The following is a 20,601-nucleotide window of genomic DNA, read 5'->3' as shown; positions in this document are numbered from 1 at the left end:
ATTCTCTGCTTGATCAGGCAGTTGATGGTTAAAGCTCGACTGCTGCGAGGAGGCTGCGGCCACTGGCACATCAGTCAAATCTGGGCTCATAATGGTTCCAACCCAGTGATGGATGCCACAACTCCTTCTACCATTCCAGATTCCTGGGATGAGACACTCTTTGCACCCTCTGCCACTGCCCCGGCCTGAGACCTCCAGAGACCAGACATGGTTCATTGGGCCTCTCATCCCATGCTAATGGAGGTGGATCTGGGTAACCCTTCCCTGCCCCCCCTCCCCCCCCCCCCCCCCCCCCACACACACACACACAGTAAAGACTCCAGTGCCACTGAGGCTGTTTCTGTGGTCGCCATTGCATTGACTCACTGGTGGCGGAGAGGACTGCTATGATGCCCTGGGGCAACAATCACAACACGCATGATGACTATAATGCACAACTCACAGAAAGCAATACTCATGTGGTCCATAGCAGCCAAGTGCGATTTTAAAGTATACCCCTAGACTGCCAGGAGGCACAGCAAGAGCTACAGACCACTAGGTATCTCACGAGGCAGCAGTAAGAAGTCGCTGGCTACATTGCAAGATCACACCCACATTCAGTTACGAGTTACAAGGGGGCAGCAAGTGTCTTCCTGGAATTTAGCTGAAACCCAGGGACCACTGTGGACAGTTCCCATCAATGATAGCTGGCCAATTCATGCAGCAACTGCTTGCAGTCCCTTAAGTAAGCTCTCATCGGTAAAGAAAGTATAATGCCAAGAAGTAGGCTTCTGCATTGGAAAAATCTCTCTGAGGGTTGGTCATTTCAATGTTTAGTTCCAACTCCAGTGAGTTAGTTGAAGCCAAATCCACCAAATTGTGTTTTGGTTGGAACCACAGAAGAGGCAGTGTTAATTTGTCATTATAAATTGTGACAAACAGATTTTTGGTTTTCAGAAGGACAATAAAGAATCTCTTGTACTCCTACAAGTAAAACAAACCTGTAATGTTCTGATACAGCATTAATAGTCCTGCTTGACACAGTCACATTGTTTTAATATCTGGGTGTAACACTGCAAAATATGAAATGGAAAAAGCATGTGAGGACTGTGGTAGGGAAGGCAAATGGTTAACTGGTTTATTGGGAGAATTTTAGGAAAGTGTGGTTCATCTGTAAAGGAGACCATGTATAGGACACTGGTGTGACCTACTCTTGAATACTGCTCAAGTGTTTGAAATCCATACCAGGTTGGATCGAAGGAGGACATTGAAGCAATTCAGAGATGGGCTGCTAGATTTGTTACCAGTAGTTTTGAAGAGCATGCAAGTGTTACGGAGATCCTTTTGGAACTCAAATGTGCATCCCTGGAGGGAAGGCAACAGTCTTTTCAACTTCTGAGAAAATTTAGAGAACCAGAATTTGAAGCTGACTGCCAAATGATTCTATTGCCTGTAGCATACATTGCGCATAAGGACCATGAAGATACGATAAAAGAAATTAGGGCTCATACCAAGACATATAGACAGAGGTTTCTTCCCTCACTCTATTTGCGAGTGAAACAGAAAGGAAATGACTTGTAGTGATACAAGGTACCCTCTGCCATGCACCGTATGGTGGCTTGCGTAGTATCGATCTAGATGTAGGTACTCTTTCAATTAGTACTCCTGCTGTGACACTGATTGAATTTGGAATAACAGACAGATTTTTGCAATATTTATTTCAAAAGATATAACAGGTGTTTTGAAAATTCTTTACTTGCTTTCTTCCAGTTCACACAATACTATATTGCTTACATGTTACGATTGGTTGCAGCAATTAAATGTTGCCTTCTGATGAGGAACTACTGGTTTCTTGTTATAGCCAATAATTTCTTCAGTTTCCTTGGTGGCCCAATTTCTTCTTCTGCTTCGGCTTCTCCTCCTCCTCCTTCCCCCACCATAGCTAAACTGCTTCTTTCCCTTCTTTGTCAAGACTTTGAGGACAGGGTGACCTCAACATAGTCGAGAAAGAATTTGTAGAAATGCACTAATTTTCTATTTCTCCTTTTATTTCTTCCTTATCATGCATATCCCTCCCCTTCACTACAACCAATATTGATACATTACTGTATAAGAATGAGAGCTGCACATGTGTATGAGGCAGTAGTTTGACCAAACATGGCCCACTTTGTCCTCCTGTATCTGTAGGCTGCATTGCAGAGCATTGTGGGTAATGTGAAGACAGGCAAAAGTGATGACATAACTACAAGTCCACATATTGTCTTCAGCTGTCATTTAATAGTGAGATAGTAAGTACATTGTTTCTCTTAACGCTTAATAATTGCACTGATGCCCATTACATGCCCAAATACCACCAAGTGGTGTGAGCATGAGACATGGTAAAGAATGTACGGGGTGTCCAAAAAGTCCCTTTACAACTTCAAAATTTTATCACAATGGCAGTTGTTGAAATATTTTATCAAAATTTCTTTTATTGTAGTCACTGTTTACTAAAGTTCTTATATATATTAAAATTTTGGGTTTCAGATACTCTGTTGATGGAAGGAACTGAAGCCTCTATAAAATGGCAACTCCTCAAGAGAAGGCACAATGTGTGTCCTAGTTTATTGAGACAAAATTGGATGTTCAGACTCAACAAAACTTCGGAACGAAGTTTGGAAGAGATCCACCATCGCGCCCTCCAATCCATGCACATGACACAAAAAATTTATGGAGACAGGGACAGTGTTGGATAAAGGGAGGAGCGGGCGACCAAGAACATCCGAGGAAAACATTGATCGCATTTTAAACATCTTCACTCATTCACTTATGAAGTCCATCTGCACTGCTGCCAGACAGTTGCAACTACCACGATCAACCGTGCATCATGTCCTTCACAAGAACTTATGGTTGTATGCTTAGAAAGTGCAACTGTTACAGATACTTGAGCCAAATGACAAGCCAAAACGGGCTGAGTTTGCACTCAACATGCTGGAACGCCTTTCGGAGGATGAAGCATTCCTCAAGCGAGTTTGTTTCAGTGACGAGGCAACTTTTCATGTTTCTGGGACATTAAACAGAAACAATGTGAGAATCTGGGGATCTGAACACCCCCATGTGAGTTGAGAGCTTCACCGGGATAGTCCAAAAGTGAATGTAAGGTGTGGAATAATGTGCAACCGAATAATTGGTCCATTTTTCTGCAATGAGTCAACAGTTACTGTAGATGTTTACTTCGACCTTCTGATCAAATATGTAGCACCACAATTGATTGACTTACAACCAACTATCATTTTCCAGCAAGATGGTGCACCACCACATTGGGCACTGCATGTTTGTCAGTTCCTCAATGAAACATTTCCAGGTGGATGGATTGCGAAGGTTGGGCCAATTCCTTGGCCATCGCATTTGCCAGAATTTGCTCCCTTGAATTTTTTTTATGGGGGTATGTAAAAGATATTGTGTATCAAACACAGATACAGGACATTTCTGACTTGAAGCAAAGGATTCGTAATGCCATTGCCACCATTGATGACGCTATGCTACAGCAAACATGGCAAGAAATCGAGTACCGTCTTGATGTGCTTTGTGATATTAAAGGTGCCAATATAGAGGTCTATCAAACACTGTCAAAAAAACTTTTATAAACACTGATTACAATAAAACAAATGTTGTTAAAATATTTCAACAAGTGACGTTGTAATAAAATTTTGAAGTTATAAAGATTCTTTTTGGACACCCTGTATATATGTGGAGGTAAGTAAAGCATATATGTGGAGAAGTGGTGAATGGGAAATCAGTCTAATGATGATAAGGGCCATTAATGGAATAATCCACTGTCATAAACAACTTTGAAGAAAGATAGATTGTTATGAGCTGGTGCCTGTGAATGAGCATCTCAAAAATAGTGAAGCTGTGTTGGACACCCATGGCTTATCAGAGAACTTGGAAGTCGAAGGATTATCCCCTCTGTAAGTCAGGTTAGGGAGCGATCTGTGTCACAGCATACTGTTTATATTACATTGTTGAATATGGTGGTCTGGAGCTAAAGATCCCTATGTGTTTCCATATTGACTCAGTAACTTCAATGAGCACAGAACCATCAAGATACGCTCATGGACCAATGGAAATGTGCCACCGAATTATATGAATCACATTTCTTGTTACACCTGGTTGATGGAAGTATTCCAATGTGCCATCATCCTGGTTAATGGCTGCTTGAAATATATGCCGCCCCATATATGCTGGCCTTCAGGGGCAGTATCATGCCATGGGAGGCATTCACTTGGCCTTGCATGAGACCTGCAGTTGTAATTGAAAGCATCCGTAACAGCTGTGGGATATGTGCAAACCACCTGCATTCTTTCATGCTTGAAGCCTTCCTCACTGGTGATGGCAACTTTCAGCAGAGCAACTATCCATGTCATAAGGCCAGACTCACACTATAGTCATTTGAGGAACACGATAATGAACTCACACGGCTGTCTTGGCAGTCAAATTCATTTCATCTGAATCTGATGGAACACATCTGAGACACTGTCAAGTGCCAGATGCATGCGCACAAACTACCAGTTCATTATTTGATACAGTGACCTGTGCATATATGTCTGGTGCCAAACACCTCTGGAAAACTATCAAGGACAGATGAATCCATGGCATGCTGAGCTGCTACAGTATTCTATTCCAGAGGTGGGCCAACATGGTACTGAGCAGGTTGGTCGTAATGTTTTAGCTCATCAGTGCATGTGCATAGGAAAAAAATAATAACCATTAAGGGATATAAACAGAAAAAACATATTTTTAGGTCAAACGTCGTATTATCCAATGTTATGTAAAGAGGAAGTTCAGAAAACAGATGTGAGATTTAATTTAAGATATAAACAAATTATGATTTTTAAGACATTTTGTTATTGACGATATGCAAATGAATACATACTTACGGAAACTTTAAAAAAATTCTTTTCATGGAGGAATATGACTTTTTATAGGAACTATTGTAAATGATACATTTACGGTTAATGGTGCTAATTCTGAAACTATAGGCAGAGCTTTAATTTCTACTTTTAAATAAACACAAGCAATTTTATGGAGAGCTTCATACAATGAGACATATGAAAGTGTATTTGCATGGACAAAAGAATTAGTTTCGTACAACATTCTCAGTTTATGTCTCTCTTACATCCCTCCAACTTTCTGTACTTTATGTTTGTTATGAAGTAGAAATTTATACAAGGGTTGCCCAGAAAGTGGTGCACCACACTTTTTTGCTCAGCCGAAAACAATGCTAAGAATGCAAAACATTACATATTTATTATCTGAAATCTCAGGAGTGAGCATGCCAAGTTTCCTTCACTTCCGATAGATAGCGTAGCTGCAGGACAGTTTCAAAATGGCGTCTGTAGGTAATGTATGTTACAAGCAATGTGCCATCATTGAATTTCTCACTGCAGAGAAAGAAACTGTGGGGAATATTTAAAAACGCTTGTGCAAAGTCTATGGAGCATCTGCAGAAGTACAGTTAGATGCTGGGCACAGAGGACCTAGCCCCCTCGGACTTCTACTTGTTTGGAGCATTAAGGGGTGCCATTCATGGAAGACATCTGAGGATGATGAGGAGGTGATTCACACAATGAAGAACTGGTTCCACCACCAGGACAAGGACTGGTATCAACATGCCCTTGTTTTGTGCTGGAGCAAGGCCATAGAATGGGATGGAGATTATGTGGAAAAATTGGGTGTGTAGATAAAACACCATTCTTTTCTGTGTATAACTCTCATTATGTTCAATGAAGAATTGTTGAAGAAAAAAACCTGGTGCGTTAATTTCTTGGCAACCCTCGTATAAAGCTCACCAATAGTTTGTGTGTTGGCAGTACTAAATACACTGAAGAGCCAAAGAAACTGGTACGCCTGCCTAATATTGTGTAGGGCCCCGCGGGCATGCAGAAGTGCCGCAAAATGGCGCGGCAAGGACTAATGCCTGAAGTAGTGCTAGAGAAATTGGCACCATGAATCCTGCAGGGCTGTCCATAAATCCATAAGAGTATGAACAGCATGTAGCAAGGCACCCCACATATGCTCAATAATGTTCACGTCTGAGGAGTTTTGTGGCCAGCGGAAATGTTTAAACTCAGAAGAGTGTTCCTGGAGCCACTCTGTAGCAATTCTGGACATGTGGGGTTCACATTCTCCAGCTGGAATTGCCCAGGTTTGTCCGAATGCACAATAAACATGAGTGGATGCAGGTGATCAGACAGGATGCTTATGTACGTGTCACCTGTCTCACAGTTGTATCTAGAAGTATCAAGGGTCCCATATCACTCCAACTGTGCATGCCCCACACTGTTACAGAGCCTTCACCAACATGAACAGTCCCCTGCTGACACACAGGGTCCATGGATTCACGAGGTAGTCCCCATACCTGTAAATGTTCATCTGCTTGATATAATTTGAAAAAAAGACTCATCCAACCAGGCAACATGTTTCCATTCATCAACAGTCCAAAGTCAGTGTTGATGGGCCCAGGTGAGGCAGAATGCTTTGTCCTGTGCAGTCATCAAGGATATATGAGTGGGCCTTTGGTACCAAATGCCCATATAGGAGATGTTTCATTGAACTGTCCACATGCTGACACTTGTTGATGGCCCAGCAGTGAAATCTTCTGCAGCAATTTGCAGATGGGTTGCTGTTTTGTCACACTGAACATTTCTCTTCAGTCATCATTGCTCCCATTGTTGCAGAATCTTTCTTTCAGCCGCAGTGATGCCGAAGATTTGATGTTTCACCAGATTCCTGGTATTCACAGTACACTCGTGTAATGGTCACATGGGTAAATCCCCACTTCATAAGTACCTCATAGACACTGTGTGCCATTGCTCGTGTGCTAACTATAACACCACTTACAAACTCACTTAAATCTTGATAGCCTGCTGTTGCAGCAGCAGTAACCACTCGAACAACTGTGCCAGACACTTGTTGCCTTATATAGGTGTTGCTGACTGCAGTGCCAAATTCTGATTGTTTACATATATCTGTATTCAAATACAAATGCACATGCATGCCTATACCAGTTGCTTTGGAGCTACAGTGTATAAATGTACCATGTACAACAGTTCCTAAAAATTCATATTCTACCTTAAAAAGTATTTTTTTAAATTATCATAAAATTACTCTGAGTGTAGACATCACTGTAAAATGATGAACCAACATTTCAGCTACTATAGCAAGTTGTATTCATCAGGCTATGAAGTAGTGCTGGGACAATGCAACCTGTCAAAATTACTAAAAATAAAAATTTGCAGTATCTGGTGAGCAATGGACCTCCATTCACAAAGGATTCAGTCCACTTCACCAAACTTTTTGATGTGATGTTGCTGTTCACAATTGTGCCCGCAAGAGATGATGAGGCCAGCAGAGATGATAAATACTTTATCAAAGTGAGTTGCCTTCAAAAAATAACCATTTCTTCATGGTGAAAGAGAAATTTTGTGGGCAGATGGATGGTGTAGCAATGGGATCTTGCCTTTCACTATTAGCAATGGACTTCCTCATGGAACACATGAGAAATTTGCACTTCATCCCACACTGTGCAACAAAAATGCTGACAATACTTCCATCTTCTACCTTCAAAGAGGAACAGAACCCACCATCTCTTGTCAGTATCACAGTGTACCAACAAAAGTGTACAGTATACAGTGGAATTTTCTCTTTGTGGAAAAGTACCAGTCACCAACTTTGACACAGTAGCCAGGAAGCCCACTTCCACTGGCATATCTGTATGCTACATCTGGCCATCATAGAAACCAGAATTCAGTACCGCCATCATAGAAACCAGAATTCAGTACCACACACTCTGACCATAACAGCTCACAGGACCTGTAAGGCAGACAATGTCAGTTTGGGTATGAAGAAGCTGTATACCATTTTAAGAGCTAATGGTTACAGTGAAGAAACCTGTCCACAAAGAAAGAGATTGACAGGGAAGGGGAAGGGGAGGTGGAACAACCATACGCCATTCTTCTATTGCACAGAAAATAGTCAACAACCATGTGGGGAAAATTCTTCACTGAGAGAGCATTAAACTGATCTACTGCAACAGCAACAAAACTGCAGACCTGCTTTGCTCCACCAAAGATGTCATCAGTACACTGCAAGGAGTCAGCTGTGAGTGCAGATGAGTTAGCAACAGGCACATGACTAAAATAACATTGACATGTGGCTGGAACAACATGAAGAAAAATCAATTGTGTCAGAAAATAAAATCAAAGCATAGGAACATAGACTTCAACGAGGCTTGGTTTCCAGCTATGCAGCCACTTACATTCAGTAAGATACAGAGTAACTCAAGCAGTCCTCCAATAGGATATGTGCTGATGGTTGCAATTTTACATCTTGTTGGCTGCCAATGTAAGCATTGCTGGCATGCAGATGGACTGCACTTGTGAGGCTGCCTCATCATGTAAAGATCCTCCCTTAATTTTCAACATTGCAAATATTAATTTTAAATAGCATTGATTCCAAGTGTTACCCAATTTATATGCAATGTATAAAGAGAAAGCTCAAGAAATGAATCTTTACACATATTATTAATTATATACATAATACAATTCATTAGGTGCTGCACAGTGGAAATGACATGGCTGAAGCATAGTGACTTATTTCCAGATTTTAATGTTTTATTCCCAATTAGTATTAATTACCACAAAGTCACAAGCACTGTCAATTTTCACATGGAATCACAAATTAGTATAGAAAAAAATGTGTTGCAGAATTGTACACTGTCTTCACAACCACAGCATGTCAAAGACCTTAATGAACTGTTCACCATAACAGCCACAGCATGAGTTACGCATTTGGTTGCCAAAGAAGGATAGCATATACCTCGCATATTGTTCCAGGACCTTCTAGAAAGTTGTATAAATCAAATTAGTATCTAAGTGACTATTGTTTTTAAGTTTTACCATCATTTAAATTTAATGAATGTATTTTACATTTATTAATTTTTTTTAGAGATTATGAAAATGGCAGGTAATGAGAGTACAGGGTTATTCTAAATGATGGACCCATTTTCAAAAATTCATTTGTATTCAGGTACAAATCTAAAATGAACAAGCTTTATACCAATGAAAAGAGGAAGTTTCAAAGTTTTTGGTGGGTGGCAGTGGCCGGGCGGTGATGGTTTCAGAAACGACTGTGGAGCACAGGGTTATCTGTGTTCTTGAGTTCGCAAAAAGTGAGTCGTAAATTGCAGTGCAGCGAGCATTTCATATCAAATTCAGTATTCACCACCAACTTGCAAAAGCATTAGCCATTGGTTTAAGCAGTTTAAACAGACCGGGAGTATGTGCAAAGGAAAACGCACTAGCCGACTGCGTGTGTCAGAGGATGATGTCCGACAGATTCAAGAAAGCTTTTTTTGCACAGTCCCAGTAAGTCTATCAATAGAGCTAGTCAAGAATTTGGAATGCCTCAATCAACACTACAGAAAGTTCTGAGACGGCATTTGCTGTACAAGCCCTACCGATTATAACTTGTGCCAGGCTCTCAACTCCAATGACAAAGAGAAGCGATTTAATTACAAACGTCGTCTTTTCATTGGTATAAAGCTTGTTCATTTTGGATTTGTACTTGAATAAATACGAAGTTTTGAAAATGGGTCCATCATTTAGAATAACCCTGCATTGTAAAAAAAGTGAAAATATTTCTAAAGTGATTAACTTCATGTTATGCTTAGACCTTCATTTGATGTCAGTTGCAAGCCAATAAAAATATAATAGTGACATTTGTCTTGAATAACTTTAAAATGACTTTGCAAGATAAGAATAAGTGATAATATACAACAGTCCAAGGTTGGTTGGTTGAATTGGGAAGGGACCAAGCGGCAAGGTCATTGGTCCCATCAGATTAGGGAACGATGGGGGAGGGAGTTGGCCATACCATTTGAAAGAAACCATCCTGACACTTGCCTGAAGCGATGTAGGGTAATCACAGAAAACCTAAATCAGGATGGCCGGATGTGGGTTTGAACCATCATCATCCCAAATGCGAGCCCAGTGTGCCAACAACTGGCCACCTTGCTTGGTCTCCGGTACAACCTCATTGGACAGAAAGTTGGCTGGATCTAAGAGAGACATAATTCGTAAATGATGTAAGAAGCAAAATCTTTTAGCTATGTAAACATGTTGTCATTGTATGATGCTTTCCTTAAAAGTGTTGTGTGTTCATTCACAAATAGAAATTTATTTAGAAGCTCCAACTATAGTCACAGAGTTAGCACCATTAACTGTAGATGTACCATTTACAATAGGCCTACAATAAGTTGTACTCCACCATGAAACAAATTTTTAAAAAGTTTCCATAAGTTTATTTTCATCTGCATATCATCATTTAGCAAAATGTTTTCAAAATCATGACTTTTGTTTAATTTTATGTCCCAGTTAAATCTCACTTTTCTCTTAGGTTTAATGTTTCTCTCTTTGTTTCTTGGACATTCTTTGTACAGAACTCTGGATACTACAGCATGATTTTGGATGTTTATAAAGTTTTCTAGCACTTGGGTGAAACTTTGCAACATATATATTTTTCCATTTATTATCGATAGTTACATAAGCGGCAATTTTAGACCATGAAAATTAGTTTTCTAAAAAATGACTGTAAAAGCATATCAAACAGAGTAAATATACTTATCTTATCTTGCAAACTCATTTTAAAGTTATTCAAGATGAATGTCCTATTTATATTTTTATTGAGTTGCAACTGACATCAAATGAAGGTCTTGGCAGAACATAAAGTTAATAATTTTAGAAATATTTAAACTATTTTTACAATACTTTCATTACATGTTATTTCCGTAAACCTCTAAAAGAACTGATAAATATAAAATATACCCAGTAAATTAAAATTATGATAAAACTTAAAAGCAAAAGTCACATACATACTATTTTGATTTACACAACTTTCTGGAAGGTCCTGGAACAATACACAAGGTATATATATTTATAAAGGTTTTTGGCAGCCATATGCAGCAGTCATACTGTGACTGTGACAATTAACAGTTTGTGAAGGTGTTTGACTTGCTGTGGCTATGAAGAAAATGTAAAATTTTGCAACACATTTGTTCTGTACTAATCTGTTATTCCATATGAAAACTGACTGTGATTTGTGACTTTGTGGTAATTAATACTGACTGGAAATAAAAAATCAAAATCTGGAAACAAGTCGTTACATTTCAGCCATGTCATTTTCACACAGCTGACTTCATATACTCCTTGCAGTGTACTGATGACATCTTTGGTGGATCCAAGCAGCTCTGCAATTTTATTGCTGTTACAATAGATCAGTTTAATGCCCTCTCAGTGAAGAATTTTCCCCAAGTGGCTGCTGCCACTCTACATGTGCAATACAAAAATGGGGTGTGCGATAGAACAATGGTGTATTGTTGTCCAGCCTCCTCATCCCTGTCAATCTCGTTCTTTGTGGACACAGTTTTTTCACTGTAACTATTAACTCTGAAGATTGTATTCAACTTCTTCAGTCCCAACTTAACATTATCTGCATTACAGCCATTATGGTCAGCATATGTAATATGGAATTATGGCATCTATGATGGCCGGACATAGAATACAAGTATATATCAGTGGTAGTGAGCATTCTTAATATTCTTGCAGCATGAGTGACACATCTGGAACCAAGAAAGAATAGTATATACCTAGAGTATCGTTCCGGGAACTTCCAGGAAATTCTATAAATCAAATTACTATCTAGATAACTAACATTTCAATTTAATGGATCTATTTTACGTGTGTAAATTCGTTTAGTGATTTATATAAATTACAGGTATTGTAATTGGTATTGTAAAAATAGTGTAAATATTTCTAAAGCAATTAACTTTGTTATACTGATACCTTAATTGGATATTGTTTGTAAATCAATAAACATATAAATAGTGATATTTGTCTCGAATAACTTTAAAATGACTTTGCAAGATAAGAATCAGTACAAGCTGACGGGACAGAAATTTGGAGGGATCTAAGAGAGTAGCAAACTGTGAATGCTATAAGAAGTTAAAACTTTTGTCTCTGCAAATACAGTATGTGATCAATAGTATCCGGACACCTAGCTGAAAATTACTTACAAGTTCGTGGCACCCTCCATTGGTGATGCTGGAATTCAGTATGGTGTTGGCCCACCCTTAGCTTTGATGACAGCTTCCACTCTCACAGGCATATGTTCAATCAGGTGCTGGAAGGTTTTTTGGAGAATGGCAGCCCATTCTTTGCAGAGTGCTGCACTGAGGAGACATTCAATCAGGTGCTGGAAGGTTTCTTGGGGAATGGCAGCCCATTCTTCATGGAGTGCTGCACAGAGGAGAGGTATTGATGTCAGTCGGTGAGGCCTGGCACAGAGTCCCAAAACATCCCAAAGGATTCAGACCAGGACTCTGTACAGGCCAGTCCACACGACCACACCATAACGCCACTGCCTCCAAATTGTATTTTGGCACTACACACATGCTGGCAGATGATGTTCACCAGGAATTCACCATAGCCACACCCTGCCATCGGATCACCACATTGTGTACTGTGATTCGTCACTCCACACAATGTTTTTTCTACTGTTCCATCATCCAATGTTTATGCTCCTTACACCAAGCGAGGCATCATTTACACCAAGTGATGTGTCGTTTGGCATTTACCGGCATGATGTGTGGCTTATGAGCAGCCGCTCGATCATGAAATCCAAGTTTTTTTCACCTCCTGCATAACTGTCATAGTACTTGCTGTGGATCCTGATACAATTTGAAATTCTTGTGTGATCGTCTGGGTACATGTTTCCCCTTTATAAATTACGACCCTCTTCAGCTGTCGGTGGTCTCTGTCAGTCAACAGATGAGGTCGGCCTGTGGATGTACCTATGGATGTTTAAGAGTGTGGAAATCTCGCATACGGACATACGACACAAGTGACACCCAATCCCATGACCACATTCAAAGTCTGTGAGTTCCACGGAGTGCCCCATTCTGCTCTCTCATGATTTTTAGTGACTACTGATGTCACTGATATGGTGGTAGGTGGCAGCACAATGCAACTAATATAAAAATGTATGTTTCTGTGAGTGTCCAGATACTTTCGATTACATAGTGTATGTTGTCATGCATGTTTCCCTGAAGCTCTCCTAAAAACTACGCGTCATTCAAAAGTAGAAATTTTTACAGAAGCTCCACCTATAGTTTCAGAGTTAGCACCATTAATTGTAAATGTATCATTTGCAACTCCTATAGAAAGTCATAGTCCACCTTAAAAATGATTTTTAGTAAGTTTCCATATATTTATATACTTTTATTGTTATTTATTGGAATACTAATTGTGATATAACATTGTTGTATATTTAACTCTCAGTTTTCAAATAGAAAAATATATATGAGGCAAATTTTCACCTGAGTACTTGAAAACTTTATAAATATCCAGAGTCATGATTTAAATACTTTACAAATAAAAATAAATTCAAACATGGCTAAAAAAACAGGGTGGTATCTTAAGTTTCAGTAATGCCAAGCTCTCTCTCTCTCTCTCTCTCTCTCTCTCTCTCTCTCTCTCTCTCTCTCTCTCTCTGTGTGTGTGTGTGTGTGTGTGTGTGTGTGTGTGTGTGTGTGTGTGTGTGTGTGTGTGTGGGAGGGGGGGGGGGGGGGGGGTGGGAGGTGGTGTTGCCCATATGTATACAAATACTACTTGTGATTATCTAATGTCTGTAACATCTTTAGTTTAAAGTATTATTTATGACATTCTACTTTGTAATGCTAGGCTGAGAAAAACTGCAACTAACTAACAAAAAGGTTTGTAACATGAAGGCTGGATAGATACATGATGTTAAATGAATCTTTTAACTGCAAAACATAAATGTTTGATGCATACAGTGCTCAGCAGCTGACATGAATCTAAGGACCTTCATAGTGACTAAAAGACTAAATCAGCTGCATTAGAGTTTAAAAGCTAATCGTACGCAGCCAATAGTCAATGCTGAACATAAAGTCTTATATTATTTTTCTTAATATAATTAAAATCCAGTATTAATGCAGGTTGTTATTAACGACATATTTCTGAATGATTTTGGGTTGATTGATGCAAGTGAATGAAAATTAAAACAAATTTTTGTGGGAAAGTATTGAACAAAATGGCAGCTATGCAATTTTGCAGCATTCTTACCAGATTCCACAAAGCATGCATTTGGCTCTGCTGGTAAAGGTGTCAGTTTGCTATGGCCAATTACATGTTGATCTTTTACCAATACTAAAGACATTGGCAGGCTGTCTGAAGACTGCTGAAGAGTGCGTAACCTTTGAAAAAATAAAATTTCACATTAAAGATAGGCTGAGACATTTCAATTTAAGGATAAGTTGATCAGATTCTAATAGGACTGGGGAAATGCACAGTATACTCTGGGTGACACTCAAGTAAATCAGACTGATGTAACATACATATGTAAATCCTGGAAGAATAAGGAATAGGAAAACTGCCTTTGGAACAACAGTGAATAGTGAGAACAAGAAGGGGTTTTGAAAATTTGGAGACTAGTACTACAACAGACATGTAAAGCAGAAAGAAGAAGGAGAGGGTGGAAAAGAAAAAAGCAAGTAAATAAGTTGCTTGCATGAGGTTTGAAACACGGGAATAAAACAGAATGAAAGGGAAAACTGTGAAACAAAGGATTTTTTTAAAAAAGAAGTAAGTTAAGATGGTGGTTTTAATGCTTCAATGTTCTACAGGTACATAGCCTCCTCCCTTATTGCGTACAATGCGCAGAATTTTCATACAAGCATGTGAAACTGTCAGAAAATTCCTTCTTTATGATGTTGTTCAACTTAGGTATCACACTGCCTCAAATGTCGGTTATGTTGTCATAGCACTGGCTCTTCATGTGAATCTCTGCACTTTGTAATTTTGTGGAAGTTTTGTATTGATAACACCAACTCTCATCACTGGTGATGATTTGACGATGTTTTCCAGAAAAGAATTGCCTGAAATTTGGCATTTTAGTCTAGCCATGGCAGCATATTTTCGTATAATTTTTCATCGGGAGACAAAGTGTTTATGGCAGGCTTTGCACACACTTTTCTCATCTTCAAAACATTCTGGGGAATGTCTTGAACACTTGATTTAGAACAGCCCTTTTTATGGGGCAACTGCAACCTTTCAAGTCCGTTTTGAAAAATGAAGAATACTGCAAGACAGTTGCTGTCCAGTGGTTTCCATCATTTTTCAAAATGGACTTGGAGGAGGAGGAGATTAAGTGTTTAACATCCCATTGACAATGAGGTCATTAGAGACGGAACGCAAGCTGGGGTAAGGGAAGGATGGGGAAGGAAATCGCCCGTGCCCTTTCAAAGGAACCATCCCGGCATTTGCCTGAAGCGATTTAGGGAAATCACGGAAAACCTAAATCAGGATGGCTGGATGCGGGATTGAACCATCATCCTCCTGAATGTGAGTCCAGTGTGCTAACCACTGTGCCACCTCACTCAGTCAAAATGGACTTGATTTAGAGATGTTGCTTTATTATGATTTGTGAGACAGCAACATTGTCACACTGCAGCCGCATGTCCACTACTGAACTCTGCCTGCTCACAACTGACTGGTCAAATGATCATCTCTGTTATTTACATTTGTTAGTTCAAGATGCTGCCATACAGGTAATCACTGCATTGACATTGCCTGTACACCAGGAATAAAATCAGTCTCGGAACTTTTTGGGTGGTTGTGTGTGTGTGTGTGTGTGTGTGTGTGTGTGTGTGTGTGTGTGTGTGTGTGTGTGAGAGAGAGAGAGAGAGAGAGAGAGAGAGAGAGAGAGAGAGATCAGAGGCTCATTATAACATTAAATCCATCTTTAACTGACATGGAAAGATTTAAGGAGTGATGGGTTGTTTCAGGGAGAAGACCAAACAGTGAGGTCATCGGTCTCATCGGGTTAGGAATGACGGGGAAGGAAGTCAGCCATGCCCTTTCAAAGGAACCATCCCGGCATTTGCCTAGAGCAATTTAGGCAAACCTAAATCAGGATGCCTGGACGCGGGATTGAACTGTCGTCCTCCCAAATGCGAGTCCAGTGTGATTTAAGGAGTGATTTCATGAATTCTGTTGAAAGCTACAAAAGCACCTTTACTTATATGTTTCTTCAATGCTCTTTTATATGCCACTGTCTTGATAAGGAAACTACACTACATTTTTTGTACACCTGCAGAATTTATCCAACTTTTGCTAGTGCTGAAGATTGAAAATCAGGTGCAAGAATTTTGCAATTTATTCAGTTCTCGACTAGCATTAGAAAATATTCAAGAAGATCCTGTTTATGAATATATAAAGGAAAAGTGCACTTAATAGCTTTACATATTGTCTGTGAGGATTATTCAATTAGTAATGCAACACTTTTTTTTTCTCTCAAAGCAGGTTTGTTTTATTCAGGACTCGAATACACCATGTTATTTCTCAGTCTTCTGGCTACACAATCCTATTTCCCAAATAATTTCCATTCAATGCAAAGGGCCTTATGCAACCTTATTGGGAGGGCCTGCATGCCCACATGATACCTCTTTACTGGTCAACCCATCTTGCTGCAGCTATAACCTCCCCATCACCCACATACTGCTTTTAGAGTGCATCTTTCATTGGGCCAAACAGATGGAAGTCAGAAGGTGCAGGATCGGGCCTGTAACTGGGATGAGGAAGCACAGCCTACTGAAGTTCTGTGAGCTCCTCTCAAGTGTGCAGACTTGTGTGAGGCTTGCAATGTCACAGAGAAGTTCGTCCACATTTTTATGGCAATGAGAATACACTGAAGTCATTTCTTCAATACACTTGAAGAGTTGATCATTGCATCAAGAGGGAGGACATTAGACAGAATAACCCCTTTAGAGACCCAGAAGACTGTCACCATGACTTCATCGGCTGAGAGTGCAGGTTGAACTTTTTCTCCAGAGGAGAGGTGGTTTTGCACCACTCCATGAATTCCCGTTTTGCGATTGCCTTGAACTTTTTCCATAAACACTCAACACTGTCAGTGTCAGAACAGTAATTTTCGTTTTGATCTGTTAGGTAGCCTTAAATCTGCCTCCTATTACTCTTGCTAAACAGATAAACCTTCCTCCCTTTTTTATATTCCTATTTACTTCCATATTCAGGGATGCTGGAACCGCCTTATGATCACTGATTCCGTTGTGCGCTTACAGAGTCAAAAAGTTTGGGTCTGTTTGTTATCAGTGGGTCCAAGATGTTATCTCTACGAGTCAGTTCTCTGTTTAATTGCTCAAGGTAATTTTCAAATAGTGCACTCAGTATAATGTAAGTTGATGTTCTGTCCCTACCACCGGTCCTAAACATCTGAGTGTCCCAGTCTATATCTGGTAAATTGAAATCTCCACCTAAGACTATAACATGCTGAGGAAATTTATGTGAAATGTATTCCAGATTTTCTCTCTGTTGTTCTGCCACTAATGCTACTGAGTCGGGAGATCGGTAAAAGGAGCCAATTATTAACCTAGCCCGGTTGTTGAGTATAACCTCCACCCATAATAATTCACAGGAACTATCCATTTCTATTTCACTACAGGATAAACAACTACTAGCAGCAACAAACACGCCACCACCAGTTGCATGCAATCTATCCTTTCTGAACACCGTCTGTGCCTTTGTAACAATTTCGGCAGAATTTATCTCTGGCTTCAGCCAACTTTCCATACCTATAATGATTTCAGCTTTGGTGCTTTCTATCAGTGCTTGAAGTTCTGATATTTTACCAATGCAGCTTCCACAGTTTACAATTACAATACCGATTGCTGCTTGGTCCCCACATGTCCTGACTTTGCCCTGCACCCTTTGAAGCTGTTGCTCTTTCTATACTTGCCCGAGGCCACCTAACCTAAAAAACTACCCAGTCCACGCCACACAACCCCTGCTACCCGTGTAGCCGCCTGCTGTGTGTAGTGGACTCCTGACATATCCAGCAGAACCTGAAACCCCACCACCCTATGGTGCAAGTCGAGGAATCTGCAGCCCACATGGTCGCAGAACCGTCTCAGCCTCTGATTCAGACCCTACACTCGGCTCCGTACCACAGGTCCGCAGTCAATCCTGTCGACGATGCTGTAGATGGTGAGCTCTGTTTTCATCCCCGCTAGCGAGACTGGCAGCCTTCACCAAATCAGATAGCCGCCAGAAGCCAGAGAGGATTTCCTCCAATCCATAGCGACACACATCATTGGTGCCGACATGAGCGACCACCTGCAAATGGATGCACTCTGTAGACTTCATGGCATCCGGAAGGACCCTTTTCACATATGGAATGACTACCCCTGGTATGCACACGGAGTGCACATTGGTTTTCTTCCCCTCCCTTGCAGTCATATCCCTAAGGGGCCCCATTACATGTCTGATGTTGGAGCTCCCAACTACCACTAAGCCCTCACTCTGTGACCGCCCAGATCTTGCAGACTGAGGGGCAACTTCTGGAAAAGGACAAGCAGCCATGTCCGGCCGGAGATCAGTATCAGCCGAAGACAGAGCCTGAAACCGGTTTGTCAGACAACAGCCTCAAGATGTGTGACCGAAGCCAACACTGCTTGAAGCTGGGAGTGAAGGGATGCCAACTCAGCCCAATTCAAAGTGATGAACCCATCTTTCATATCCTGCAACAATGTCCAACAAAAAACTGACACAATCAGCCTCATAACATGCAAGCAATTCCACACAGATGGTCCTTTTTTGCTCTTTACAGTCTTCTGTCAGGTGGTGGGGAACCCAGTGGGCACACCTTTGAGTACCTCAACTGATGGAAGAGTGTGTTATCAGTACCAACAGTGAGGTGTTTGATTGTGATCCATCAATCACCTCAAATGAGAGTGTCTCCACATTCTGACATTGCAGTAACAGCTGTATGTAGCCATCTGGCAAGCACGGTGAGATTGGTCAGGTATCTGCAACCTTGTTGCAGTTTTGTCAGATGCCTCACCTGATGACTCATTGTGGTTTTGTTCACTGTCAGGTCCCTACAGACATTGTACAAGTGCCTATGAATATCTGTGGTGCTCTGATTTTCTGCCATGAAAGAAACACAATGATAGCTCTCTGCTTGGAAAGCACCTCCATCCATTACAGGCATCACTTTCAAGGGTACATATAGTGCCACCACCTATCGGAACTTCATGAAACTACAGATGCTGAAGCAGGATTATTCCATGATGTCCCCACAACACAGTCCGCATGTTTTCGACTGAAATTGCCCGAGGAAAAAAATGTGTTGCATTACTTATTGATCACTCAATTGTACATTTATATGATTATCAGAGCACAATGCAAATTATTTTGCCAGCATTATGTATCCGTCATCCAGATATATACTCATGTACATTTATTTACAGTTCTTTGGATGTAGCCATCAAGTTGATGACCTCTGCAAATGTCATACTTAGGTTAAAGCAATAAAGACACTGTAATAAATAGAAATGATACTTACAGATGGTATAATAATGATATATACAGATATCTTAATGTTTTTTTTAGACATTACATGTTACAAGAACAGTCATTTTGCTTAGAATTCACTTAGTGAATACAAACATTTATTTATTCAAAAAGCTCTTTACTTCCTGTGAAACAGCTTTGATTCAAAGTATGCAGTAGCTCGTTCCTCTTTTACCTTACTCAATACATTACTTATTTCTTTTTTCTGTAATATCAGCCCTCATAATTTCTATCAGTGGTCTAACCCTACACAAGGGTGTAGTGGCATCACATGGTAAGCCCCTTGATGACTTGACTCCACGATGCTGTATCTTTGGCATGGTACTTCTTGCTGCAAGCCCATCCCAGTCAGGCTCTTAACAAAATGGTGTGCATCCTCTAGGTCTTTGACCATTGACTTTTCCCTCTGTGATTGTTCTTTCCAATTGATTTTTGGTGACAAGGGTCAACATTCTTGTTCTAATGCCAACCTACCACAGAATCAATTCATTAGTTCAATGCTCTGTCCACAGTATTCGAAACAATCTTCTACAACACCACATTTCCAGAGCGTCAATCCTACGTCAATCTGACATCCTCTTTGTCCAAGTTTCTGCTGCACAATTCATGACAGGGAAGATTAGAGTTCAGACAAGGCTGACTTGGCTGTGATTGAGGTGTCCTTCCAGATGTGAGTAAGTTATGCTGTAGAATTTCTTACAGTCAAAATGCGCCTATGGATATCGGGCTTGCAATCTCCATTATCAGTGACAGCAAATGCTAAACACTTGAAGCAACTGACAACTTCATAGCCAGCAGTTCTTTTGCTGTCAGGTCTGTTGTCATTAGGGCAATCTACAATCATCACTGTGTTGTTGACTTCAAGACCATATTCTCAGATTCATTCAGCCAATCTTCAGATGATGGTTTTGAGTTGATTTTCATTTGTTACAATTATCAAACCATCATCTGCATACCTGAGAGTGTTAATTTTTCTGTCAATTACAATAATGCCAACATACCATTCTTCAAGAACCTCCCTCATAATGTGCTCACTATAAGCCCTCATAATGTGCTCACTAGAAGCATTGGACAGCATAGGAGAATAATAAAGATAAAATAATAATAATAAAATAGTGGAGAGAATTATAAAGAT

At 40.2% G+C, this 20,601-nt stretch overlaps 1 protein-coding gene across 1 annotated transcript in view; it reads right to left on the bottom strand.

Moving 5' to 3' along the window:
* LOC126359866 (N-alpha-acetyltransferase 80-like) overlaps nucleotides 1–20,601 on the bottom strand; it is a 118,762-nt gene that overhangs the window by 25,167 nt on the left and 72,994 nt on the right. The window contains exon 3 of the mRNA XM_050007662.1: nucleotides 14,160–14,290. Within this exon, the coding sequence (XP_049863619.1) occupies nucleotides 14,160–14,290 (131 nt within the window). The remainder of the gene's footprint in view (nucleotides 1–14,159; nucleotides 14,291–20,601) is intronic.

This window comes from Schistocerca gregaria, chromosome 1 (assembly GCF_023897955.1).
Source record: "Schistocerca gregaria isolate iqSchGreg1 chromosome 1, iqSchGreg1.2, whole genome shotgun sequence".
Lineage (NCBI taxonomy): Eukaryota > Metazoa > Arthropoda > Insecta > Orthoptera > Acrididae > Schistocerca > Schistocerca gregaria.
The sequence above is the reverse complement of the archived record's forward strand: the minus strand, read 5'-3'. Positions and strand labels throughout refer to the sequence as shown.